Source organism: Hyperolius riggenbachi, chromosome 1, assembly GCF_040937935.1.
Source record: "Hyperolius riggenbachi isolate aHypRig1 chromosome 1, aHypRig1.pri, whole genome shotgun sequence".
NCBI lineage: Eukaryota > Metazoa > Chordata > Amphibia > Anura > Hyperoliidae > Hyperolius > Hyperolius riggenbachi.
In genome coordinates, this window is record NC_090646.1 from 459439110 (window position 1) to 459467006 (window position 27897).

At 41.6% G+C, this 27897-nt stretch overlaps 1 protein-coding gene across 1 annotated transcript in view; it reads right to left on the reverse strand.

Annotated features, from left to right (window-relative positions):
* Window positions 1-27897, reverse strand: part of LOC137520706 (unconventional myosin-XVIIIb-like) — an 816938-nt gene that overhangs the window by 444494 nt on the left and 344547 nt on the right. The window contains exon 22 of the mRNA XM_068238990.1: window positions 18659-18768. Within this exon, the coding sequence (XP_068095091.1) occupies window positions 18659-18768 (110 nt within the window). The remainder of the gene's footprint in view (window positions 1-18658; window positions 18769-27897) is intronic.

A 27897-nucleotide genomic window follows, 5' to 3' on the forward strand; every position in this document is an offset into this window, starting at 1 on the left:
GTGGTTTGAATTCTAAAATTACATCTTTTACGTATGCGTGGCTAGGGGTGTGGTGTGGGTGTGATTAGAGGTGTGGCATGGTCATGTCTTAAAGCGTCCCTCTTTCTCATCTCAAACAGTTGGAAGGTATGACATTACTGTATACCTACATATGTCAGTACTTCTCAAGCCACTAATGGACCATGTCAAGCATGTATGTTCAAATACATTTGTCCTGAATTTTTGAATTGAAAAGCAGTTCAAACATGACTGTGAAGAATTAAAATATTTGTGCTGTAGTATTTTAAACATTTTCTATAAATGTGATGCAGTATTAGTATTATTTTATGATTAAGAGATGGGCATCATTAGCTCGCAGTATCTGGACTGTGATTTGTTTTCAAATATACTGCTGACCATAAAACTCTGAAAATCACTGACCTATTCTGCAGGTCAAAGGTGGTAAAAGGTTTACTAAACAGAATAGTACTAAATCTGCTTGTATACAAATTACTTAGTAAGCATTCATGTAGCAGTACGCAAGACTGAATCCTCTGCCACAAGACAAGTTGATTAAACAAGGCCAAAGTATAACATGGATATAGACAGCAAAAGTTTGCTTTCTTAAAGAGTAACTGTCAGGCTGCAAAAGCTAATTTAAACCTCTATTCTCCTGTTTTAAACAGTTTAGAAGGAAGCCAAAAAGGCAATACCGAAGTTAAAAATCTCTCTTACTTTTGATGTGTGCTGAACAGCAAGGATGTTAGACCCAAGCTCTTAAAAGGACGACAGGCCGCATACCATACTGCAAAGCATTCTGGGGCTGCTTGGGTCCTCCCCTCGGCTGCTAGTGAGCAGTTACAGTCTCATGTTACAACAGCCAGCACTGAAAAATCTCCAGGCAGAGTATACTGCATGAGTCCGCTATTGTTCCTAGCCACATGGCTAATTAATATTCACTGCACAGTAGTGTTGTATTTTTTCTGAGTGGAATCATCAGGAAGCAGGCAGGACATGACGACACATTTGGCTTCATAGGAGACAGACAAACATGGAACCTGCCATGAGCTGTCAGGAGCATCATTCTCTGCAAATACTATATAAAAATTCTGTGAAATCCAAATGTGGACAGTGAAATGCATATGTAATGTAAGTACAGCCAATCTTTAGCTAATGATATATGTGTTTTTTTTCTCTGAGACCTTATACCTAACAGCTCCTCTTTAAAACAGAACATTTTTGCGATAATTCAGGTTGGCGTGAGTTTCGAGATGTCTCCCAGAGCATCACTGTTGAGTATATGCAAATTAACCATTGTCGTCCTTTGAAGCTAAACACACCTCCAGATCCGCTGGAATGCAATGATGTGTCAGCTGTTAATTGTACAGAGCCACAATGAGGCCAGGAACCCACTACAAAACGCTAATCGCAATCGCTAGTGTTTTGTATGAGCGTTTTGTAAGCGATTTCATGAGCGATTTTGGTAGTGTTTTTAAAAAGTGTCAGCTTTTTGCCAGCGATTGTGTAATGATTAGCGATTAGCGTTTTTATTTCTGATTGGTCCTTTATATTAATTTTTTTTTTTACAGTGTGCAGTCATTTCAAAAAGCTAGCAAAATCGCTCTGTGCAGGTTTTGATGAGCGATTACGCCAGCATTTATATATTTTACATTGCAGAAATGCTAACCGCTAAAGCTAAACGTGAAAAATGCTGCATGTCCTGCGTTTTGTAATTTGGTAATTGCAATCGCTCCCGTGTAATTTGGACCATCCATTAACATTAGCTGAGTATTTAGGGAAATCGCTAGCGGTTTGAATCGCTCCCTAAACGCTCAGAAAATCGCTCTAGTGGGTTCCAGCCCTCATCCAACATGCATACAAACTGTTTCAGACTGGTTGGTCTTCATCAGTGCATGACATGGATTAATGTGGCTCTATGAAGTCAGACTTGAGGGCTCATTTCCACTATCGCGAATCCGCATGCGTCCAACGCATGCGGATTCGCACATGTAATGCAAGTGGATGGGCCTGTTTCCACTGTAGCGTTGTTGATGTGCGTTTTTTTCAGCGGTGAAAAAACGCACAAAAGAGCTGCAGAATTCGCCTGCGAGTGGAATGCATGCGAATCGCATGCAATGTATTCAATAGGGAAATCGCATGCGTTTTCCCCATACGTTTTTTGCCGCGAATTCGCATGCGAATTCGCATAGGTAGCAATTTAAATTCACACAGGCAGTGACCTGGTTAAAATCGCATATACCCTCACCTATGTGAATTCGCAGCAAAAACCGCATGGGGAATCGCATTCGCATGCGATTTCAACAGCGGTGGAATCCAGGTGATTCCGCACCGCAATAGTGGAAACGAGCCCTGAAACACTGTCTGTATGCATGTTGGATTATTGTGGCTCTGTACAATTACCAGCTGACACATCATTGCATTCCAGCGGATCTGGAGGTGTGTTTAGCTTCTAAGGGTAGAATGGTTAATTTGCATATATTCAGCAGTGATGCACTGGGAGACATCTCAAGCTCACTCCAACCTGAATTATCGCAAATACTTTCTGTTTTAAGAAAGCTAACTTTTGCTTTCCCTAGCATTTTAGTATGGAGGCTTTTAGGGCCATTGTAGTCCCTTACACACCCCAACGAGTTCTGGTTCACCATGAGCTGGTTAGTCTGTACCTATGGATATAGACAAATACTAAATAATTTGAATTCAAGTCCAATTAAACATTCTGCCTTTATATAACCAGATACCATAAGATATCCTCCAAAGTCATACACTTTACTTTTACTTTTCCCCAAATTGTTTCATATGACACGCTTCAGCAAGTGGTTGCCCATGGCAACCCACCAGCTCAGGACTCTTCCTCCAGAACTGTTTTCCCTTCTAGGACCTTTAAATATTCCCGCAATATTTAAAGTCTGGAATGTGCATCCTTGTCTGCACCTGGGAACTAACTTCCTGGATTATGTTTTAAAAGTGTTTCAGTTGCTGTTGCTCACTGCCTGAACAACAGGTTTCCTGTGGCCTAGTTTCCTGAGAGACTAAGGGCCCTTTTCCACCTGCAATCGCTAGCGTTCATGCTGAACGCTAGTGATTGCTGAATCGCAAAACCGGCGATTCCCCCGACGTTTGCGGCCGCGATTTTGCTATGCTATGCACTGCATAGCAAAATCGCGGCAATTATCTCTCCGCCGCGCGTTCGCGTTCCCGACAAAAGCGAATCGCGGTAGTGGAAATGACCTACCGCGATTCCTATGTTAAAAAGCAAACCGTAGCGATTGTAAAATCGCTAGCGGTTTGCGGTTTTGCGATTCAGCCAGCGCAAACGCGCTGGTGGAAAAGGGCCCTTAAGGTGCGTACACACGTCTAACTTTATGCCTGATTGTCATTTAAACTGGTCATATGAACGACTTGAAGTGCAAACAACAAGTCGTTTAAATGTCCTGTACACATTGACCAACAAAGCGGCTGATATCCTAATTTTCCTGTCATTTAACCAACTTGATAATGGACAATGGACTGGACAGAACAATGGACTAGATTAAACGACTGATCAAACAATTATATGTTTGAACATCTATTAGTTGGGCAAATGATTAGAAGTCATTTGTACACAAGTAGTGACTTGAAAGTCGTTTGCCCAATATAGTCCCAACGGATCCACCAGACGAATCGGGCAAACCGCCTCTTATCAGTTGGTCATTTAGGCATCCACACGTCCAACTTGTCGTCCGACCAACAGGTTTGAACGACAGCTGGTCGGAAAAGTTGGACATATATATATATATATACGCACCTTTAACCTGTATGAAATGACATTCTGGCTTTTGATCTTGGCAATACTCTGGCCAACCTTTTGTCTTTCACTCCTGTGCCTCGCCTGGCTAGGACTGTTTACCTAATTACGAACTTCTGGGTTATCTCTGACTACGTCTGCTGACTGTTCTACCTGTACCTTGCATCGGACAACACTATCCAAACGCACTCTTTGAGCGCCCATCTGGCCTCCGGGCCTGTGCCCATCTAGCCACACAGAGAAGTCACACTCCCCAGGTATGTGACATCATAGTTATAAGATGATTTATCTTTTAAATAGTTTGGTGCTGAAAATATATGTTATAGATAATATGAGACTATGTTCTGAGGAGAAACTGAAAAGCAAGGTTGATGGAATCAAAGCCTAGATGTAAAAGCAAAGTAGGGAGCAGAAGACAGGAATCATAAGATTTTACCAACAGGGGTTGCAATGCTAAAGGGTGTAAATTAAAATTCTCAATGTAGACCACAGATCAGTAGTTACTGCAATGCTTGGAGATCTATGCTGACCCATATGTGCTTTACAAAACAGTAACAGAAACTTAGCTGACAATGTTAGTGCTTTTAATGCTTGACTTTTCTTCCAGCATAGACAGAGTAGAGCTCCAAAAGCAGTCCTATTCAGGGTAGGCACAAGATTTAGAATAGACAAAAAGTACCTACCTTATGGTAACTGCACATAGATAACACTATCTACAAACTCTATGGGCTTGATTCACTAAACCGTGATAACTCAAATATCACACCTTATGAAAAGATATCACACCTTATGAAAAGATATCAACCTTATGAAAAGATATCACACCTTAGCAAAGTTATCACACCTTATGAAAATATATCACACCTTATGAAAATATATCACACCTTATCAAAGTTATCACACCTTATCAAAGCTAACACACCTTATCAGAGTTGCATAGTGAGTGCTATGAACTTATGCCTGCTAATTGACAATGGCAATCGTCCTACCCTGAGCCTCTGCGGCTTCGTAGCACTCACTATGCTACTCTGATAAGTTGTGATAACTTTGATAAGGTGTGATATCTTTCCATAAGGTGTGATAACTTTGATAAGGTGTGATAACTTTCCAAAAGGTGTGATAACTTTGATAAGGTGTGATATCTTTCCAAAAGGTGTGATAACTTTGATAAGGTGTGATATCTTTCCATTAGATGTGATAACTTTGATAAGGTGTGATATCTTTCCATAAGGTGTGATATCTTTTCATAAGGTGTGATATTTGAGTTATCACGGTTTAGTGAATCAAGCCCTATATGTTTTGAATGGTTTGCTTTTTAAAGGGAGCCCAAAGTGAGAGTGATATGAAGGCTGCCATATTTATTTATTTTTAAACAATATCAGTTGCCTGGCAGTCCTACTGATCCTCTGCCTCTAATAATTTTAGTCATAGACAGCAAACAAGCATATGCAGATCAGGTACTCTGACTCAGCTGACTTAGGTTTTACTGAATTTGTCATATGCTTGTTCCAGGGCTTTGACTTATGCTTCATACACACTTGAGATAAAAGTCTTTGGAAAAGGCAAGATCACAGACCAATTTTACCCCCTTCCATGTAGTATGAGAGCCATACTCTACACAGTCTATTCTATGGAGCTGCACTCCCCATCAGATAAAATCTTTGCAGGATGCTGCACACAAAGATGCATGTACACACTCAAAAGATCATTATCTGCAAAAGATCTGTTCCTGCAAAAGATCCGTTCCTGCAAAATGCATTCACAGTCTATGAGATCTGCAGATCCTCATACACACCTTGTTTAACAGACAATCTTCTGCAGATCAGATCTACCAGGATGGATTTTCAGATCTGCAGATGATTGCCAGATATGCAGATGAAGTCTGTTAAACAAGGTGTGTATGATAATCTGCAGATCTCATAGACTATGAATGCATTTTGCAGGAATGGATCTTTTGCAGGAATAGATCTTTTGCAGATAATGATCTTTTGAGTGTGTACAGCATCTGTGTGTGCAGCATCTTGCAAAGATTTTATCTGATGGGGAGTGCATCTCCATAGAATAGACTGTGTAGATTATGGCTCTCATACTACATAGAAGGGGGTAAAATTGGTCTGTGATCTTGCCTTTTCCAAAGAATTTTATCTCAAGTGTGTATGAAGCATTAGACACTGTATATGCCAGAAGATCAACAGGACTACCAGGTAACTGCATTGTTAACATAAAGGAAATAAATACGCGAGCCTCCATATAATTCTCACCTCGGGATCCCTTTAACAAAATTAGAAGCAACTCAACAAGCACGTTGATTCAGTTTTATGTCCTCATTTGTGAGAAATGATATCGCCATGCATAGTTCATCCCTGGTACTATTCTCAGTCTTTATAATGTGCTCTTTCAGAAAAGATCAGCTGCTCACTAGGTATTAATTCTCTATGAATGTTAAATTGTACTGGTGCTAGAATTCAGAAACAAGATGGATCTCCAGAGCCAAAGAGAAGCAAAATGAGCTCACTTTGTTTAACCCTCAGCAGGAGGAAATATAGGGCACTTTTACCATAAAACCATTTTCCTTTCACATAATGAGCTGTAAATCATAAAATAATGCAGATTACACTCTCCTATGGCACCATCACTTCCACTATTCCGAGGATGGCTCCAGCCATCATTCTAGAGAGCTGCTGGAGCAAACGTGTGTTCAGTGCATTAAGAATCCCAAGAAGGGACATTTTCATAGCTTGATATATCTAGAGTGCAGTTAGAGATATTAGAAAAAGCAATATCACTGAACACATATGCAGAAGCCGCCATCAATAATCATATATCCATTTCAATATTGATGTCAAGCAGCAGGAATTGCTGCTTTGCTACAAAAGCGATAGTCCTCCGATGGAACACTAAATCCCTTCTCCCGTATTTATTCCAGTCAGAGCTACAGGAACCTGCATGCTAAATCTCTTATTTCATGGGATGACTGCTCTCCCCTCTCTGCTCTGCCTAAATTATTCATAGGGCTCAATGAATAGGCTTTTTATCCGCTGTATTTCTCACTGGGTGTTTGCTTATAAATTTCACATTTTCAATGAAGAAGAAAGAAAGATTAATACGCATGCTGGATCCTTTTGGGAATGGATAAAAATAATTGCCAATATGAATATGTGCCATACAATACCAATATTACATGAGAAATTAAGTGTATAAAGAGTTTCCCCATTATCAACATTCGAATAGGCATAAGTGCATAAGTAAAGTGTAATTAGGGCAATGTACGTAGGTTCTCTTAATTATACACATATGCAGTACATTAATGTCTGTGGTCCATTTAGTGACCTTGTGAAACTTTGGAATTATAACTGCTATTTTTAGTTTTACTAAAATAAGCACCAGTAAAAGTTATAAAACATTGTTTAATTTACTGATATTGTACTACTTTATTCATATAGTAAAATATCTTTAATACTTACTGATATTTTACTATAACCTAACCTCTCCCTAATCTCACACAAAAGCCTCCCCTGGTGGAGACTTACCCATGTCTGCACTATGCATGTTACAGGGCCAGAGTTAGGACACCTATGTTTACCTGGGTACTTCTGCGCAGTATAGGTGACTAAGTATAAGAATGCATTCTTCTGTGAACTAAAACCCCAGCTGTTAACTTAGCTGTAGGGATAACAGTTGTGCCTGGATGAGTGAATCTGTGAATGCATTTGTTTGAACATTTGCATGTGAGAGTGCGAAGGGTTAATAGATTTTTGCTGTTTTCTAGCCACACCCCCTTCAGCACCTCCCTTTCCTTAACTTATTTAATGTCCTAACTAGATGCGATGTGCCTGGATATATGTATTTTGTTTTTACCCTAAGACCCACCCCCAGGTGGTGCCTAACACTAAGATGCCCCTGGTGGTGCCTAACCCTAAGGCCCCCCTAGTGATGCCTAACCCTAAGACCCCCCTTCCTGGTGGTGCCTAACCCTAAGATGCCCCTGGTGGTACCTAACCCTAAGACCCCCCTAGTAATGCCTAACCCTAAGACCCCCTTGGTGGTGCCTAAACCCTAAGTCCCCCTTGGTGGTGCTTAAACCTACCCCCCCCCCCCCCAGGGGGCACCTAACCTTAATCCCCTATTTTCTTTGTGTAATATAAATTAGAATATGATTGTTTTTGGTTTGATTTAACATGGAATCAATATGATTTTTAATTTAGGAGTCAAAACCTAAAAATAGACTTTCATTTTATTTATAAGTTTAAGTAAGTTTGTTGAAAAACAATCATTTGTAACATAGGTGAGAATCATGGAAGCTGCTTGTTGTGGTGCAAAAAGTTGAAATGTACATTTACTGTAATGTAATTTTTGTCTGAGAAAGCATAAAGAACAGTTTAAGTAAAAATAGTTTTAGAAATGATCATTTGTTAAATAATGGGTTATTGTAATCAATACAGTTGGTATGGACATAAAAGTTAAAGATAACAAGCAATATAATATATAATATGAGCCCCTGAATGAGTCACGGAGTGTGACGAAACGCGTAGGGCGGAGTCGGAGGTGCGTAGTGACGTCACCCGGAAGTAGGGAGATACAGTGGGAGCGAGCGGCTCTGTTTGTCCGCGGTGGAGCCGTAACCTGCAAACTGTAAGCCTACGAGATGTCTTTTATTTATTAAACGGATTTACGCTTGACAAACTGTCTACTTCCCCTTGGCTGGCAAAGGAGTGTGGATCATATGTTTGATATGCAATAGAGTAAGACGCTCTTTTGGTGAGTGCAAGCACGGAGGGGGGGACCCGCTGAGTTTCCCCTATAAGGTGGTGGCACTACCCCCAGGTGTGCAACACGGGGTGTTAACCATAGCTTGATTTTAGCAGTACTGGGCACTATGTGCTTTTTATGATTTTACAGGCTAAAGAAGTATGCGCAGTGATTGATCCAAGTATTCTGATTGAGGTGGAGTGAACCTTATGTAACTGCGATCCCCTGAACTTGTGAATCTGTTACCCCATTGGAGCGCAGTATTTCTTGGAAAATTAAGCAATATAGTTGTTTTACATTTACGCGGCACCCTTTTACAAACAGTACAGTTGTTTTATTTTTACGTGGTGCCCTTTTACAAATCATACAGTTGTTTTATATTTATGTGGCCCCCTTTTTATACAGTTGGCGCCTATAGAGAAAAGATTTGCCTTGATGTGAATAGGGCGCCCTTTGAAATTGGTGCCATTATTAAGGTTACCAAGATTTTCGGCCCTTATTCAATTCACATTTTCTATGTTCTATATTTTCTCCTTGGAGATATTTCTTAATCGTCTGTTTTCTGCACTCAGCAATTGAAAAGGTACCAAAAAGTAGGTAGGAAAAAGTACTGTCCAAATAATTCTAAGTAATTTCTTGCTTTCTGGTTGCTTAAAAGTAATTTTAAGTGAAAGTGAAAATATCACCTAGGAGAAAACATATAGAAGGCCCAGAGTATATTTGCAAAGATGGGGCTGTAACCGTTCATGTCTTTCGTTAAAAGAATGTTGGGTCAAGAGAAATGCACATCTCCTCTGCCATTCTGAATGGGCATTTAGTTCATGCTAACTTGCAATGTAACCCTGAAGTAAGAGGTATATGAAGGCTGCTATATTTGTATATTTTCTTAATGTCAACAATGGCAGATGCCTAGCTGTCTCATTGATCTTTCTGGCTTCTTCAGAGTCTGAACCATAGAATGTGACTTGTGTGGTCAAACATTGGTGAGGGCTCCTGATTTACATACTCATTCAGGGTCACTGGATTAAAGTATAAAGGTGGCCACACACCACACAAATGTTAAATATCTTTTCAATTCAATAATAGCAATCAATTTTCCTGACTGATTGTAAAATTTCAAATATCTGTACAATGTACCACACACAAGTAAAATTTTCCTCAGTTATAATAAAAATGATTGAAAACTTTGCAAAGTTGCTTGGGTTTGTACATAAAGAAATTGTCAATCTACCACAGACGATTCAATTTTCATATAAATTGATCAGAAAAATCCAACACTTCCGATATTCTTTTATAAAATAAAAACAGGAAGTTCAATCAGATTTCTCGAATGAATGAAAAAAAACCTTTCAATTGATTTGCTACCACCGATCATATTTATCAAATTCTTGTACAATTGGATCTTTTATTTGTATTGTGCGTGGCCAACTTTAGAGTCAGAGAACCAGAAAAACAGCCAGGTGCTATGTATTGTCTAATAGGAAATACACATGGCAGCCTTCATAGTCATCTCACAACAGGGTCATTTTAAAGAGAAGCTGTGATAACAGAATACATGCTTTTTGAATTGTTTGTACTCCCCACCCACCCTTCTTAATATAATTATCTCTCAAAACCTGGCTTAACTCCCATTGTTCTGATGCCAAACACTATTCTGAACTTAAAGGGACCCAGGCCTGTCGGCTCCTGTCGCCGAAACTGGAAGTGGCTGTCAGCGGGGCCAGGAGCATTGGAGCAAGTCTGTGTTGGCATCGGACAGCTGCAGGGGGCTGGTAGAAGCCCCAGGTGAGTAAAAATCATTTTTTTTTTGGTTGGCTTCAGTGACCTTTTAATAAGGTATTATACCCACAAAACCTCTAAGTTCCACTAAACCTTTGCATAGTTTATGCACCTCCAGAAGTCTCAAGAAAGGGTTAAGCACTCTGCTCTGAAAATGTTAAACTAGTATTGCTGCTAGGAGTGTCAAGAGGAACATCTCCAGGGTCAAATGGAAGTTGCTCCTTTTGGACCTATTGTTCCATTAATATGATGGATAGTTTAACTGATCTGTAGGTAAGCTCATCTTACTTTAACTTTGCTTTATAGCATCTGCTCCAAGATCTTGAACAACTGGAAATGCAGTTTTCAATGTAGGAAACACCTGATTTTGTAGTTATTACATATATCATAATAAACACAAGACTGCTAAGATTTGCTTAATTGTCACTATGGTGCATACAGCCATTTTGATGATGATGCTGTCCATATATCAACCTAGGCTGACAGAATGCTCCCTGTGGATGGAGGATTTCATTAGTTAGCATCAGGAGTGCAACAGGTGCCTATGCTCATGGTGTGTGTGTGGGAGGGGGGGGGTGCCATTGTTAATTTAGAATACTAAAAAAAAAACTTTTTTTCTGTGTGGTGTCTTCATTATTTTACTTCTTTTTAACTGTTGTGGAAATGGATAAGGGATACCTCAACAACCCTATAGCCATTTAACTGGGATGGGGGGGGGGGGGTGTTTTCAATCAAGACCATAGAGAATATTTGTGTGGGGTCATTAATTAAAGGTAAATATTCATTGCTCGTTTAGGATGAAGGTCTTTTTTCATTATTGTGTTTTCATTTACACTTTAACTCTTGTGAAGATGGTACAATACCCCTGTACTCATTTTACTTGGGTGGTGGACATCTGGGGGCCCAAATGATCTTAAAGTGTGCTTCAACATTCCACCCTAAGCCACCAACCTGTGGCCTACACACAGGTATGGGTTCAGTTACAGTGGGGTGCGGAAGTTTGGGCAACCTTGTTAATCGTCATGATTTTCCTGTATAAATCGTTGGTTGTTATGACAAAAAATGTCAGTTAAATATATCATATAGGAGACACACACAGTGATATTTGAGAAGTGAAATGAAGTTTATTGGATAAACAGAAAGTGTGCAATAATTGTTTCAATAGAATTAGGCAGGTGCATACATTTGGGCACTGTTGTCATTTTATTGATTCCAAAACCTCTACATCTAATTATTGGAACTCAAATTGGCTTGGTAAGCTCAGTGACCCCTGAACTACATACACAGGTGAATCCAATTATGAGAAAGAGTATTTAAGGGGGTCAATTGTAAGTTTCCCTCTTTTATTTTTTTCTGAAGAGTAGCAACATGGGAGTCTCAAAACAACTCTCAAATGGCCTGAAGACAAAGATTGTTCAACATCGCGGTTTAGGGAAAGGATACAGAAAGCTGTCTCAGAGATTTCAGCTGTCTGTTTCCACAGTTAGGAACATACTGAGGAAATGGAAGACCACAGGCTCAGTTCTAGTTAAGGCTTGAAGTGACAGACCAAGAAAAATCTCAGATAAACAGAAGTGACGAATGGTGAGAACAGTCAGAGTCAACCCACAGACCAGCACCAAAGACCTATAACATCATCTTGCTGCAGATGGAGTCACTGAACATCGTTTAACCATTCGGTGCACTTTACGCAAAGAGATGCTGTATGGGAGAGTGATGCAGAGGAAGCCTTTTCTCTGCCCACAGTACAAACAGAGCCGCTTGAGGTATGATAAAGCACATTTGGACAAGCCTTATTTCATTTTGGAATAAGGTGCTGTGGACTGATGAAACTAAAATTTAGTTATTTGGGCATAACAAGGGGCGTTATGCATGGAGGAAAAACCACCCAGCATTCCATGAAAAACGCCTGCTACCTACAGTAAAATATGGTGGTGATTCCATCATGCTGTGGGACTGTGTGGCCGATGAAGGGACTGGGAATCTTGTCGAAGTTTAAGAACGCATGTATTCCACTCAGTATCAGCAGATTCTGGAGACCAATGTCCAGGAATCAGTGACAAAGCTGAAGCTGCACTGGGGCTGGATGTTTCAACAAGACAAAGAACCTAAACACAGTTAAAAATCCACTAAGGCATTCATGCAGAGGAACAAGTACAACGTTCTGGAATGGCCATCTCAGTCCCGAGACCTGAATATAATTGAAAATTTGTGGTGTGAGTTAAAGAGAGCTGTCCATGCTTGGAAGCCATCAAACCTGAATGAACTAGAGATGTTTTGTAAAGAAGAATGGTCTAAAATACCTTCAACCATAATCTAGACTCTCATTGGAACCTACAGGAAGCGTTTAGAGGCTGTAATTTCTGCAAAAGGAGGATCTACTAAATATTGATTTCATTTCTTTTTTGTGGTGCCTAAATTTATGCACCTGCCTAATTTTGTTTAAACAATTATTGCACACTTTCTGTAAATCCAATAAACTTCATTTCACTTCTCAAATATCACTGTGTGTGTGTCTCCTATATGATATATTTAATAGACATTTTTTATCCTAACAACCAACGATGTATACAGGAAAATCATGACAATTAACAAGGTTGCCCAATCTTTTGCATCCCACTGTATTCATACCTACTCCTTAGCACCAGAAGTGGGGTAGAGGGACAGGTATTGCTACCCGTCTCAGAGCCCCCTATATCATGTACCATGTGGGCTGATATCGTTTAAGGTGTGCAGCAATACGCACTCCCAGCTCCTTATTCTCGCTATAGCAGCCTGCATGGATGTGAAGGTGTTAAAGGGGTTTGGGAGGCCTCAAGCTGTCCATCTTATTGTGTCTTACAAGACACAAAACTCAGTATATATTAAAATGTACCACAGCAATATGTCATTTTACCGAGTTTAAAAAAACATTTTACTTTGAACTTTTTTAAATTGATTTTCTCAAAAACTCAATGTTTTATTGCATGTTCCTAATACCTCCTACTAACTCTATCAAGTGGAATCTAATACTATGCTAGCCCAAGGAGAGAAGCCAGCTGTTTTGGCTGGTTCCTGGAATGCTGGCTAGGCAAGTTTGTTACAATGGCATTGTCAACAATCCACTGCTCCTGTTGGATGAAACTTCTGTGAATTATGGTCCCCTATGTGGCTTCAATGTTGTTATCTGCTCCAACATATTGTAACTTTACTTTGTATCCTGTCCATTAAATCAATAAAAAGGTTTGAAGTAAATCCATTAAAGCAATTATAAACTATTCCTATCATACACAAGTCTAATTGATGTAATTATAACCAAACAAAAGCTTTTGCTGATGTCTTACCATGATTCTTGCATGAAGAATGGAAATATTTCTCAGCTGAGTTTTTAAAAATAGCCATCCTACTGCAGATGGCGTGTAAGGCTTTTATAACTGCCAGGGGAGGGTTTTTCAATGAACATAAAGTTTAACTGCTTATTTTTGCTGTTGTACAAATATCTGCTCGTGTAGTTTTACGGTTTTAAAATGTGTTTGTGTTACACATAATGACTTACTTTATTGTAAGCAAACAAAAAGAATATAGACTACACTTATCCATATCTTCAAAATGGGAACATGTTCAATGAGAGTGTTGGCCACAAGGCCAGTGATTCTGAGCCTGGGGAAACACACCCCTGGAGTAGGTAAGTAACTAACAGGGTACTTTTGAGGCTATGGACAATATGAGGGATCCCACCATCCAGGTGTTGGTAAACAGTTTTTGATGTCTTCCAGACACTGCACTAGCACATTTTATCGCCCTGTTTTTTGCTCCAGTACTGTCTCAGGATTGCGTTAGACCACTACCACCACCCAACACACACACACAACACTAAAGGCACTTGTCCCTCTGGTCACATCTCCACCAGGAGCTGGTTGATCAGTTTGGGAGGGAGAGGTGCAATAAACTGGAAAAGGAAAGGACCAGTGATATATTGCAGTGGTGGGAATCTTGTAAGTAATGCAGCATGGCTATATGTTTAACACTTCTTTCAGGAGGCAGGCTGGTCCCAGATCTTTGTCAGAAGCAATTTTCAGCCTCAATCTTCGTTACCACCAACCATTGGTCTCCATTTCTTTCAGAACTTGATCCAGAGGAAGGCGAAAAAACCCTTACAAGGCATGGTCCAATTAGACCCAAAAGGGAAAAAATTCCTTCCCAACTCCAGATGGCAATCAGATAACATCCCTGGATCAACATCATTGGGCATTACCTAGTAATTGTAGCCATGGATGTCTTTCAATGCAAGGAAAGCATCTAAGCCCCCTTTAAATGCAGGTATAGAATTTGTCATAACTACTTCATGCGGCAATGCATTCCACATCTTAATCACTCTTAATGTAAAGAACCCTTTCCTAAATAAATGGCTAAAACGTTTTTCCTCCATGCGCAGATCATGTCCTCTAGTCCTCTGAGAACGCATAGGGACAAAAAGCTCATCCGCCAAGCTATTATATTGCCCTCTAATGTATTTATACATGTTAATTAGATCCCCTCCAAGGCGTCTTTTCTCTAAACTAAATAAACCCAGTTTATCTAACCTTTCTTGGTAAGTGAGACCTTCCATCCCACGTATCAATTTTGTTGCTCGTCTCTGCACCTGCTCTAAAACTGCAATATCTTTTTTGTAATGTGGTTCCCAGAACTGAATCTGTCCACCCACTTTACCAACAAAATAGCCAGCATCTGACAGGAAATCTCCTGCCTCCACCCCACCACTTCTTCCTCTCCCCCGCATACCTCTCCCCCACCCCACCGACCACTCACCGCCTTTACTTCTATCACAGAGGATGAAGTCAGTCACCTCCTAGCCACCTCTCCTGCCACCTTCAGCCCCCTAGACCCTGTGCCATCCAACTGCCTCTGTCCTCACTTCCCTGTTCTGGCTCCTGTCCTCACCTCTCTGTTTAAAGCGGACCCAAACCAAACATTTTTTTAATTTAAAATATTTAGTTGCACCACTCTGACACATACAAAGATAAATAAACACTCCTTCAAGCCTATGAGCATTTCAGTTCATGCTTTTCACCCTTCTCTTTTCATATCTAGGGTTATACAGGTGGCAGCCATTAGCAATTCCTCCTTTGCCGAATACCTCCTACTCCACCAGTCTGCCAGCAATATGCCGGCAATATGAAAGGAAGAGAGGGGTTCCTCCAATAAATGTAAAATATTTTATATTTGTCATCATGCAGCTGAAAAAAGGCTGCTATTTATTATTATAATTTAGAAAATAGATTTTATTTCTGAAATCTTGTATTTTTAATTTAGGTCCACTTTAACCTCTCCCTCTTCACGGGCAACTTCTCCTCTGACTTCAAACAAGCCACTGTACTTCCCCTACTTAAAAAACCCTCACTAGACCCCTCACTTCCATCCAGCTACCGCCCTATCTCCCTGGGATACAAAAGTGACATGAATGTCTGATTAATTGATAAGAGATTACTGTTTCTTTTATAAGTACTGGATGTTCTATGATAGTTCATTACATTACTGGCGGTTATTTTAATTCAAAATAGCATGTTTTTTCATTCTCATGGCCAACTGACCATGAGAATGTTGCTATCTACAACACTAGTCAAAATATGAGATGTTGTGCGAAGTTCTCACATAAGCAACAATAGTCAGACGTGTTCTGTGATGCTTCTAAAGCACGTTATGATCACACAGTCATGTGTCTTGTCTGCACAAGGGCACTGATACAAGCACATGGTGATCACGCACCCTTATCTGCACAGGCGCATTGATGAAACATGTTCTACGCCTGCGCAGTTATTGAATTCTGTCTATATAAAGGAGGGAAAATACTTTCGAGTTGGGACTCTCGAAGGACAAGCAGACATGCCGTCACCAGGTATTTCCCCTCCGAGGTCGCTGAGGTCCCCCGATCTTCTCTAGGTGGTGCTGCAATACTTGGTAAAAAATAATATTGATGCTCACTAATTACTCAAATACAATGTAACTATTATTCTGCAGGCCTAGATAATTATTATAACAGGATTGTAGCTCAATAAATATTACTATTGAACCTTTCCTCATGTTTTGCTGCAATTCATTTTACCCACTGCGGTGGTGAGCGAAGTTAGAGGGTTTAAAAACCCTTCCTGTGAGGCAAAACACTCCCTCCTCCCTTTTTCTTTTAAACTCCTGGAGCATCTAGTCCACCAACGCATGACCCATTACCTTGGCTCCAACTCCCTGTTTGACCCCCTATAATCAGGATTTCAGCAAGCCCACTCCACCGAGACTGCCCTCACCAAGGTCGTCAATGACCTCACGCTTGCCAAGGTTGAAGGAAAATACACTATCCTTCTCCTCCTAGTCCTCTCATCAGCATTCGACACTGCTGACCATTCCCTGCTTCTCCAATCCCTGCAATCTGTGGGTATCTAAGACCTTGCCCTAGCATGGTTCTCCTCCTACCTCTCAAATCACTCCTTTAAGACCTCCTTCAATGGTTCCTCCTCGACCTCCATCCCACTTTCAGTTGGGGTCCCCCAAGACTCTGTTCTTGGTCCCCTGTTCTCAATTTACACTGCCTCCATCGGAAAACTCATCTCCTCTCTGGGTTTCAACTATCACCAATATGCAGATGACACCCAGATTTACCTCCATACCACTGACCTCTTTACCATCACCATGGAAAAGGTATCCTACTGCCTCTCAGCTATCTCATCCTGGATGTCTGCCAGGTTCCTAAAGTTGAACCTGGATAAGACTGAACTCCTAATCTTCCCACCCCATGCTGTTTCACCCCCCACAGACCTCTACGTCACTGTCAATGGCACAATCATTTGTCCAACCACACAAGCCTGCCGCCTGGGTGTCACCCTGGACTCAGCCCTCTCCTTCACCCCCCACATCCAAACCGTAGTTAGGGCCTGCAATTTCCATTTACGCAACATCTCCAAGATTCGGCCTTTCCTGACCCCAGACACTGCCAAACTCCTTGTCCATGCCCTCATCATCCCCCACCTGGACTACTCCAACTCCTGTCAGGCCTTCCTCAAAACCGCATCGCCCCCTACAATCCATCATGAATGCAGCAGCTAGACTAATCTACTCCTCCCACCACTCTGTCTCCACGACACCCCTACGCAAATCCCTTCACTGGTTTCCAATTCACTTCAGAATCAGCTTCAAGATCCTATGTTTGGCATACAAATCTATACACAAATCCTGCCCAACCTACATCTCTGATCTGGTCAGCAGATGTACACCTGGCCGCCCACTTCGCTCCTCCAACAACCTAACCACCCCACGCATCTCGCACTCCAACGCACAACTACAGGACTTCACTAGAGCTGCCCCCATCCTGTGGAACTCTCTCCCACTGCCCATCAGGCTTGCCCCCACCTTCAACACCTTCAAAAAAGCACTCAAAACTCACTTCTTCAAGGAGGCCTACATCAACTTAACACTACCCTAACCCTCTCTGCCAAGAACTTCTTGATGCACCCCCTCCTTTCGTGTCACTAATCCCTCCCTCTAGTTTGTAAGCCATTGGCAGGGCCCTCTCCTCTTGTGTATCATACTTGACTGTGTGCACTTTACCCAGATTTATGGAATTTGTATTTTTACCACTACCTCTCCAGTGTATGATCTGGCATTGTATTACTATCTACATTGTGTTGAGTATCGTATTGCTTATTACCTGTATTGTTGTATCTATTGTCTATTACCTGTATTGTGCTGTCACCCCTGTTATCATTAAAAAACAAAAGTACATAAGCGCTTTGCAGACCAAACAAACAATATAATATCAGGACTTCCACGCAGTACACCAGAGTATCTAGTGGAGTGCTATCAGTAATATTATAAGCACAGTCAGAAAGCAGATAAGCACTCAAAAGTCCAGTCCTGCAGATATAAGGAGTTAAAACACTTCCTGTTGTCTTAGTTGATCTCACAGAGATAATGCATATAGTTCATCCGGGTATAATTGACACACCAGTGTCTTCCCCCCCAATGTGTAACGACTCACCAGATGATGCGGCCTGTCAGGGCCCGTCTGCGCATCAGGGGTATTGGCCACCCCTCAGCCTCTCCGGCAAATCGCCACAGCTGGACTCCACAAGGAATGGATGAAAACCTCCAGCAGTGCTCTTCACAGCAGACCTGTTATCATTCTCTGTAATCCTATTTATTGTACAGCGCTGCGTAATATGTTGGCGCTATATAAATCCAATAAATATTAATAATAATAATCTATCAGAAGACTAAAATGTTTGCTAGCAGTCATAGATGGTCCCAGTTTCTGACAGAAGTGAAAGTCAAAAATATACTGCATGTTATTAATTATTTCTCTAATATGTTCTACTATACCTTTCTCTCATCCACAGGTTCATATGTATTGTTATATTTCTTCATGACTTGTGCCGCCAACACTTGAAAGCGGAGTCGAAATTCTGTGAGACCCATACGGTCACTATAACCTATGAAAATGAATACATTGCTAAATAAATTGGCATATACAATTCATTATAGAACAGGCAATGAAAATGGGTGAATATGCTCTGTCTAATGTCCCTACATCCATTGCTAAGGCTATACCTGAGATGCTTATCTTAGCATCTGTCTGGCTTATGCAGTGTGACAAAGAGAAAAGTCTAAATCATAGTTATACATATCAATATATAACAAAAAAAAAACTCTGAGAGCGTCAAACATTTTATATATCTTGATTCATTTTTCATATTCCATCTCTAACAGCTGAAGCTGCCTGAGTTCCTGGTTTTCTGCCAAGGTCTGGGAAAATAAACAATACTCTGTTTATAAGCTTACTCTAATTTACTGTCAGAGTAACATTAATTATATCAAAGCCAGTAGTATAGCATGTCAGGGGACTGTAGATAGATAGGACTCAGTGTAGACATGTTGCATGTAAACCTTGTAAGTTAGCAATATTAATAATTTGGTATATTAATAATGTTACTTTCACAATTATGTTGCCATGTGCATGTAGGAATTAGGTGATGATCCGTTTGAGCTTGGTCTGTGTTAGGATAGATCTTTTTTCTCTTTTTGGTTATAGATCTGTTTCACCCCATCTTTCATGATTTGTGCTTATGATTTGCAGATTTCACTAACTTCTAGAAAACCTGATATACATAAACAATTTGATTGGCCAATGACTGGCCAATATTACCACTACCATACAGTATGAGGGCCAATCGATTTTGAATACTATGAATTGATTGTGTTTGTAAGCTCTCACACTACATGGAGGTGGTAAAATTGGCCAATCAACATTGGATGTATGTATGCACCCTTAATCCTGGTACACACTTGAATTTATGACTGGCCAATCACCACATCCATGTAGTGTGAGGGTCATAGTATTCAATATCTGTTGACCTCATACTTCATGGAGGTAGTAAAATTGTTCAGTGATTTGCAAACAAAATTGAAAGTGTATGCCAGGCTTTTGTCTTTCAATGACACCAACCAATTAGATTGGCTATTATTTTTGGCTGCACCAGTAAGTAAATACCTTCCCAATTGGAGCCTGGACAGCCAAATATCAAGTTATATACAGGCATATGAGGTTTATACAGTGCTAACACCCAAACCTGATGGTTTAACTGTATATTTTGTGTGTGTGGGGAGGAGGGGGGGTATGAATTAGGAGATGAAAAACTAACTTCAGGTTTATTTTCAAGGCTGACCAATAAGCAGCAAGTAATCTCGCACCACTCTTACCGTATTTTTCAGAATATAAGATGCACTTTTTCTTCCCCAAAACTAGGGGGGAAAAGTGGGTGCATCTTATATTTTAAAGGTACGGTATTTTGGCCCCAAAACATACTTACCAGATCCTGCTGCCGCGATCCTCTCCTCCTCCACCTGACTGCTGCCATCCGAGGGTCATCCGAGGGTCCCAGCTGCGGTCATCCAGTATCCTGGCTCTTGAGTGTCCCAGCCGCCAGATGATCTTCACTGCAGACTGCAGCCATGTGGTAATCACACGCTGCCGCCACACCGACATCTTCCATAGTAACGGCGTCCTCTTTATAGTTACAGTGCCCCCTTCTGTGTGAAGAGCGGCGCGCGTGCACCTGATGTCATGCGTGACCCCGATGCACGTGCGCCGCTCGTCACACAGAAGGGGGCACTGTAACTATGAAAAGGAAACTGTTACTATGGAAGATGTCGGCAGGGCGGCACCGCGTGATTACCACATGGCTGCAGTCTGCAGTGAAGAAGATCCGGCAGCTGGGACACTCAAGAGCTGGGATACTGGATGACCACAGCTGGGACCCTTGGATGACCCTCGGATGGCGGCAGTCAGGCGGAGGAGGAGAGGATCGCGGCAGCATGATCAGGTGAGATGCAGCAGGGGTGAAGTGTAGTGTAATTTGTGTTGGCTGCAGGATTTAGTTAGTGAAGTGTAGTGTAGTGTAGTTTGGGTTGGCTGCAGGGGTTAGTTAGTGAAGTGTAGTGTAGTGTAGTTTGGGTTGGCTGCAGGGGTTAGTTAGTGAAGTGTAGTGTAGTGTAGTTGTTGGTGGTAGCAGGGGTTAGTGAAGTGTAGTGTAGTGTAGTTGGTGGTGGTAGCAGGGGTTAGTGAAGCGAAGTGCAGTTGGTGGAGGCAGCAGGGGTAAGTGAAGTGTAGTGTAGCAGGATTTAGTGTAGATGGGCAGTGTAGATTAGATAGAGACAGATGGGGGGGGGTTAAAGGTTCATAATACACCCCTGAACCATTGATGCACTTAGGTTTAGATGTTTTTTTTCCCCTGATTTTTGCCCTCTATCTAGGTGTGTCTTATATTCCAAAAAATACGGTACATATGCAAAATTCCCTAGATATTTTTCATATTTTCAAATCACTTTAACAAGGGAAAAAGGAGTCATTTTATGTGTATACCCAGCAGAACATTTTTACTGCATTGCACCTGTGGCAGGAACCCAGAGAACTGCAAAGATTAATGGCAATCATGGTCTCTAACTCATCTCTCGAATTACTGACATATCTAACTTACACAGGTTCCATGGTAAATTAGACTGTGCTTTATCTGCACTCATTCCTTTACAGTACCTGTGTAATTCATATGTGTCAGTGATTAGAAGGATGAGCTGACAGAGCTGATGACAGTATATACAAAGCTTTAATCCAACGGAGTGACACCTGCAATTAATATCAGTTACAGAACATGGCAGCACATGTGCAGGTTTAGCAATTGTAAATCTATAGTGTGAGCAGAGTAGAACTGAGAATCTGTGCAGCTCTAGTCAGAACAGAAGTGAGGAATTACATCCTACTCTAAAAGGCTCCACCGTTCTTTTTTTTATAACCAGGATATGCACATAATTTAGCACAAAAAATTTTTTTCCAATCAAGAGATGGCTAACATATGCAACCCATAGCCAGAGCTGGATCATACACAAGGCAAACCTAGGCAGTTAGGGCCTGGACGAGTCTAGGGGCCTGGTGGATGCTAGCCCCCCACCAAATTTTACTAAAAAAAAAGCCAGGAGACCATCAGCAGTAGGCAAAAACTGCTTGATTATGGATCTGCATAATCACCAATAATCCAAGTATGACTAACCTCTGGACACCTAATGAAGTATAAGTGTTTGGTGTAACTGTAGGCTATCTCCCGTGAGGCGGGAGACACAGGCAGCTCGGCCAGGAACCACCTGAGGGGCAGGTGGCCCTCGGCTGTGCAGGGACTATCTTCTTGAGAGAGGGAATAGAGAGAACCTGGCAACCAGTGATACTTGGTGATCAAATAATAGACTGTACTGCAGCCAGGGGACTCCAGAGGAGTAGAGGCCACTGGCTGCTAGCAGGCCGGACTCTCTGAGGAGCAGGAGTCCTAACAGCTAACTGACACTTGGTGGAATAGTGTCACAGCTAGTACAGATAGACTGAGCACTCAAGGGATGAGTGACAGCCTGGAGGGTCGGGCAGGCCAGGTCGGCAACACACGAGCAGATAAGGTACAGAGACAGAAGGCTGATTCAGTAATCGGGTACAGGCAGGGTTTGGCAACAGGTAGGCAAATATGCAGAGGTACCGAATCAGAAAGCAAGAGAGAGGTCGACAGAGCAAATAGTCATAACAGATATAAAGCACAGTCCTAGTCTGAGGTGTGAGGTCCTTGGTCTCGACACCCAGGAACTAGTCTAGAGAATAACTCAGCAATGACACAGTAATCCTAAGCTTGGGTGTGAGGTCCTTGGTCTCAACACCCCGGAACTGGTCTAAAGTATAACACAGTAATGACACAGTGATCCTAAGCTTGGGTGTGAGGTCCTTGGTCTCAACACCCCGGAACTGGTCTAAAGTATAACACAGCAATGACACAGTGATCCTAAGCTTGGGTGTGAGGTCCTTGGTCTCAACACCCCGGAACTGGTCTAAAGTATAACACAGCAATGACACAGTGATCCTAAGCTTGGGTGTGAGGTCCTTGGTCTCAACACCCCGGAACTGGTCTAAAGTATAACACAGCAGTAATCTGGCTAAGTGTGAATTCCCAGGTCCACCTGGTTCTAACACACTGTAGGATCTGACTGAGGTCTGAGTGCTCACACGTAAGTATTCGCAACGGCAGACAACCAGAGACTGACCAGCAAGATCTATATATACTGCAGCGCTCCTCCGCGCCACCCTGCGCCACTCAGCCAATCAGTAAACGCGCTGGGATCAGCTGATCGATCTGATCAGCTTATCGCTCTCCTACTGGCATAAAGGGCTTGCCTTCTAGCGCGCGCGCGTAGCTCTCCATCTGTGTGCACTAGAAGGCCCAGGCAGACCAGACACATACTGCTGTGCGGAAACCGCCGGTCTGAATGCGGAGACAGCCGCCCCGCTGCCAGACCGCGCGGCGGCATTTCCGCAATCCATTACAGTCAACATTTTAATAAACATCTTCTAGCTGTCAAGAGCTTGCTTTCTTCTGTGTTGAAATTAAATAATATACAGTGGGATGCCTAATTTTATTCAAACAATTATTGCGCACTTTCTGTAAATCCAATAAACTTAATTTCACTTCTCAAATTATCACTGTGTGTGTCTCCTATATGATATATTTAACTGACATTTTTTATCGTAACAACCAACAATTTATACAGGAAAATCATGACAATTAACAAGGTTGACCAAACGTTTGCATCCCACTGTATAAATCGACTGTCAAAGTTGATATAGTTAAGATGATCTCTGCTAGTTCCAGACAGAATTTAGTACTGCTGATTCTGCAAATCTAACACTTGTCTAAAACAATTCTGCGTTTGCGATTTTTTTTTTTAAATTGCAAATTTTTATGCACCTTTTTGTAGTTTTCATATGTGTTTGTATGCAAAATTTTGATTTGTGATTTTTCCTTGAATACCAATGCAGTTAATTTACATGAAAATCCATCTAATTAACTTCAAAATTGCATGCAAATTTTCATACAAAATGTGAATTTGTATGTACATTTTCTGCATTCCATTGACTTGCATTGAAACACAAATGCCTCTTTGTCCACAAAAAAACTAAAGAAAACCAAAAAAACAGACCCGCCATTCAAATTTTAAACACAGTAAATTTGCAAAATGCAAAATCATACAAAATCAGAAATACAGTGTGATGCCATGGACTAGGCCAGATTTATACTTATTGTCCCTCTAGGCCAAGTATGTTGCTACTTCCCTTTCTTGTGCAGCAGTGGCCCCTCCCATTACATGTGCAGCTCACTTTTCCTTGTAAAGCAGCCCCTTTCATGAACAGTTCTCCCTTGGGCATCAGTTTCACTTTTCCATGTGTTGCTCCCCTTTTTCATATGTAGCAACGCCTCTTTCATGTTCAGGTGCCCCCTTGGGCTGCAGCCGCTCAAGGTTCGGGCCTTTATGGCCCTTCCAGAAATCTGTCCCTGGCGATACATTAAATCTGCAGAAAGCATGTTTTTGCAATTGCATGTGAATTTAATAAGCGTGAGCCCTGTTTCAGAAAAAATATTCTGTGTTCCCCAATCCTGTCCTCAAGGCCCACCAACATTACATGTTTTGCAGAAAACCACAAACATGCACAGGTGAGGTAATTGGTGTCTCAGCAGAGCTGATTACCTACCTCCGAGGATTTCCACAGAACATGCACTGTTGGTGGGCCCTGAGGACAGGGTTGGGGAACACTGCTTTACACAGCTTTGTGATGTTAGTTAGCCCAAGTTAAATAGTAAATATTTTATGACAAGTAACATTTTTTTCCTTTTTTAACTCAGATAGACAGCATTGATGTACCAATTTCCATTAAAAGTTTCTGGCAGCTATTTGTTATCATCATTAATTACGTAGAAATCATTACGTTCTTCACCCTAATGGACCAGTCAGATTATCTGTCATATTGCAGCAAAACACATCTTCAGCACATGCCATTATCTCTAGCAATTATTAAGATGTTAGCAATATATTCTCTTGCAGGGAACACAGGTATTTATGAGGAGCTTGTCACAAGTGTGATCTGTTTCAGATTAATGTAAGAGCAGTGTTTGCAGTCAATTAGGAATCTATGTTCATATGTCAAAACACAGAATGCATTTTCAAAGTGCAGGTTACAGATTATGATTAAGAGGTATTTGTGCTGCATGTGCACTAGGCATCCATTAGGAAGACAGATAATGTACTCTGCCAAGCACACTACCTATGGAGGATGTTTTGTGTAAAACAATTGTTTGGCTGTTGTCTTCAGTAAACCTAAACTGCATTGACCTGTAGGAAGACTGGGGGAGGGGTTTTGCCCATAGCAAGGTGCTAAACTACAAGGCGATAAAGGAAAGAGCATGTCAGGAACTATGTCTGTTTCTTCCTGCTGGTGGCAGCAGATGCATGACTTTGTCAGTTATTTCACCAGCCACCAGCAGTTGGCTCTGATGTCTTTTATTCCTGAACTCACCTACAGATGGTGCAAGAAACCATGTGTATGGATGCTCTTCCACCAGCAGAGGTCACCACCCATCTGTTACTTCCGCAATTTGTTGCAGCAAGTGATAGGACATATAAGGACTGCTCTGGCTTGCAGCAGGTGCCAGAACTTCCGTTCCCTTGCCCTGAGGAGCTGCCTGGCCTCTCCTGTCTTCTGTCTCTTGTGATCTGATCCTTGATCTCCTGATATCCTGTCTGTACCTATCTGTCATACCTGAACTTGGCTTGTTTGACTATGATTATTGTTTGCTGATTTGGTCCTGTGTATCCTGTATATTATTGTATACTAGCCGACCTGCGGCGTAGCATACGCCGCATAAGAGGGTAGAGGGCAGGAAGGGGGTATTGGACACTGCGGCGGGGAGGGGGGTTGGACCCCCCCCCCCTCAACTGGTTCCCCCATGTGTGCTCTACCTCCAGATTAAGCTCAGCAGGAACCCCCCCTCACCTGGGTCCCCCATGTGCGCTCCCCCTCCTGCTTAAGCACAGTAGCAGCCACCACTATAAGTAAGAGGCAGCGGGCGGGGATGACTCACCTCTTCCGTGTTCCATCATACGTTCCACTGTCGTCACTTCCTGCAATGCCGCACACTGTATTGGTGTAATTTGCCTTTTTAAAACAGAAGGAAATCTGCAATAATTCAGCTATAAGTGAACATTTGTGGTTATCCACAATGCACTGCTACTAAATATGCAAACTATCCCTTTTCCCCCTTGGTAAGCCAAGCAAGCATCCAGAGCCGCTGGTGTATAGCAAGCATTTAGCTTTAAATTTTACACAGCCATATCAAACCCACATGTAGACAGCCTGTTTCAGACTTTTGGTCCTCATCAGTACATGACAGGGATTGATACAGCTGTATGAGATAGGGCTTGGACCAGTACAACAGAGTAACCAAGCAGCTCAGGGTGACCCAAGCACTCAGAATGTATAGGGGGATAAAAGGGACCAAAATACCTCCTACTAAAAAAAGCAAAGCTTGGTGTGATGTGCCTTCCTAAAACAGAAGGAAATATGCAATAATTCAGCTATGAGTGAACATTTGTGGTTGCCCACAATGCACTGCTACTAAATATGCAAATATTTCCTTTTCACCCTTAGTAAGCCAAGCAAGCATCCAGAACCACTTTGGTATAGCAAGTCTATAGCTTTAAATTTTACACAGCCATATCAAACCCACATGTGACAGCCTGTTTCAGACTTTTGGTCCTCATCTGTACATGGCAAGGATTGATATGACTGTATGAGATAGGGCTTGGACCAGTACAACAGAGTAACCAAGCAGCTCAGGGTGACCCAAACCACTCGGAATGTATAGGTGGATAAAAGGGACCAAGAACACCTTCTACTAAAAAAAAATTAAAGCTTGGTGTAATTTGCCTTCCTAAAACAGAAGAAAATCTGCAATAATTCAGCTATAAGTGAACATTTGTAATTACCCACAATGCACCGCTACTAAATATGCAAATTATTCCTTTTCACCCTTGGTAAGTTTTACACAGTCATATCAAACCCACATGTGACTATTTCAGACGTTTGGTCCTCATCAGTACGTAGCAGGGATTTGATAAGGCTGTATGAGATAGGGCTTGGACCAGTACAACAGAGTATCCAAGCAGCTCAGGGTGACCCAAGTTATTAAGAATGTATAGGAGGATAAAAGAGAACAAAAAGCCCTCCTACTAAAAAAAGCAAAGCTTGGTGTAATTTTTCTTCTTAAAACAGAAGCAAATCTGCAATAATTCAGCTATAAGTGAACATTTGTGATTACCCACAATGCACTGCTACTGAATTTGCAAATTATCCCACTTTGCCCTTGGTTTGATATGACACTACTTCTTCTTCTTGCTTGGACCAGCCCCTTCTTCTTGTTTGGACCGGTCCTGGGGGCAGGGCGCTACTTCTTCTTCCTGCTTGAAGGTTGAGGCACTTACGCTATTATATATATATAGATATTTGCATTGTATATTTTGTGATGGATGGATGGCTGGATGGATGGATGGATGGATGGATGGCTGGCTGGATGGATGGATGGATGGATGGATGGATGGATGGATGGATGGATGGATGGATAGATAGATAGATAGATAGATAGATAGATAGATAGATAGATAGATAGATAGATAGATAGATAGATAGATAGATAGATAGATAGATAGATAGATAGATAGATAGATAGATAGATAGATAGATAGATAGGCTGGGGTGGTTTGGGCTTATGAATGCTGTGGCTTGGCATTTTGCTATCTGTTTGCACTTCACTGATACACTCTATAATAAATGTGTGTTTACATTTATTCAAATCCTGTCTTGTGTTTCTCTGCCATTGTGGTGTTCCCTAAGCAAACCTGGCTATAACGGAGCACAAAACCAAATCAGGTAATTTGGGTGCACAGCCGGATTGATATTGGCCACAATGCAATTTGCAGCTGAGGTGGCACTGACCGTGAAATTTGAGCACCAGAGGCGCTGGAGTTAAAATATTATATAGTCAAACTCTGTCTTCAGCTGTTGTGATCAGTAAGCGGCAGCACACAGAGTCTTGCTGTGTATCGGAACTCCAGACTGTGGCAGAGAGAGTGGCAGTAGTGACAGGATTTTTCTATCATGTAGCCAAACTCTATATAGAGGCCAGAAATAGTGGTGGGGAGACTGG